Raw genomic sequence first — 405 nt, 5'->3', positions numbered from 1 at the left:
GCCGGTCCGGGTCAGTCGCCGGGAAGTAGTGGCCATTCCAAGCCTGATCGTCCCTCTCCAGTGTTACATGGACAATGGCTGTGTTGTACTGAACCTGCAGCTTCAGCAGGGAAGCAAAGTCCTCCAAGTAACGCACCATCGTGTCAGCATCAGGGAAGAAGTCACGGGAGTAGCGTCGGAAAAGCAGCCGGTGGTCGTGGCTGAGGAGCGAGTTCCAGTCATGGCGGAGGTTGAACTCTCCATTGGATTTGCCTGTGTACTGCTTGTTGATGCTGATGAGCTTGCGGTGGCGAGGGTAGAGGGCGAAGAAGCTACCAGGAGCGTGGCTCCTCTCGAAGACAATGTAATCCCGTCCAGCTCGCTGGAGGAAATACGCCGCCTGTAAGCCTGAGGGGCCGGCCCCGA

General features: G+C 58.0%; 1 protein-coding gene across 1 annotated transcript in view; it reads right to left on the bottom strand.

The window, feature by feature from the left end:
• The window catches only part of FOXRED2 (FAD-dependent oxidoreductase domain containing 2), a 7,684-nt gene that overhangs the window by 7,174 nt on the left and 105 nt on the right, over nt 1-405 (bottom strand). Inside the window, exon 2 of the mRNA XM_010287804.1 lies at nt 3-403. Coding sequence (XP_010286106.1) covers nt 3-403 — 401 coding nt within the window. The remainder of the gene's footprint in view (nt 1-2; nt 404-405) is intronic.

This window comes from Phaethon lepturus, unplaced genomic scaffold, assembly GCF_000687285.1.
Source record: "Phaethon lepturus isolate BGI_N335 unplaced genomic scaffold, ASM68728v1 scaffold29575, whole genome shotgun sequence".
Classification (NCBI taxonomy): Eukaryota; Metazoa; Chordata; class Aves; order Phaethontiformes; family Phaethontidae; genus Phaethon; species Phaethon lepturus.
The sequence above is the reverse complement of the archived record's forward strand: the minus strand, read 5'-3'. Positions and strand labels throughout refer to the sequence as shown.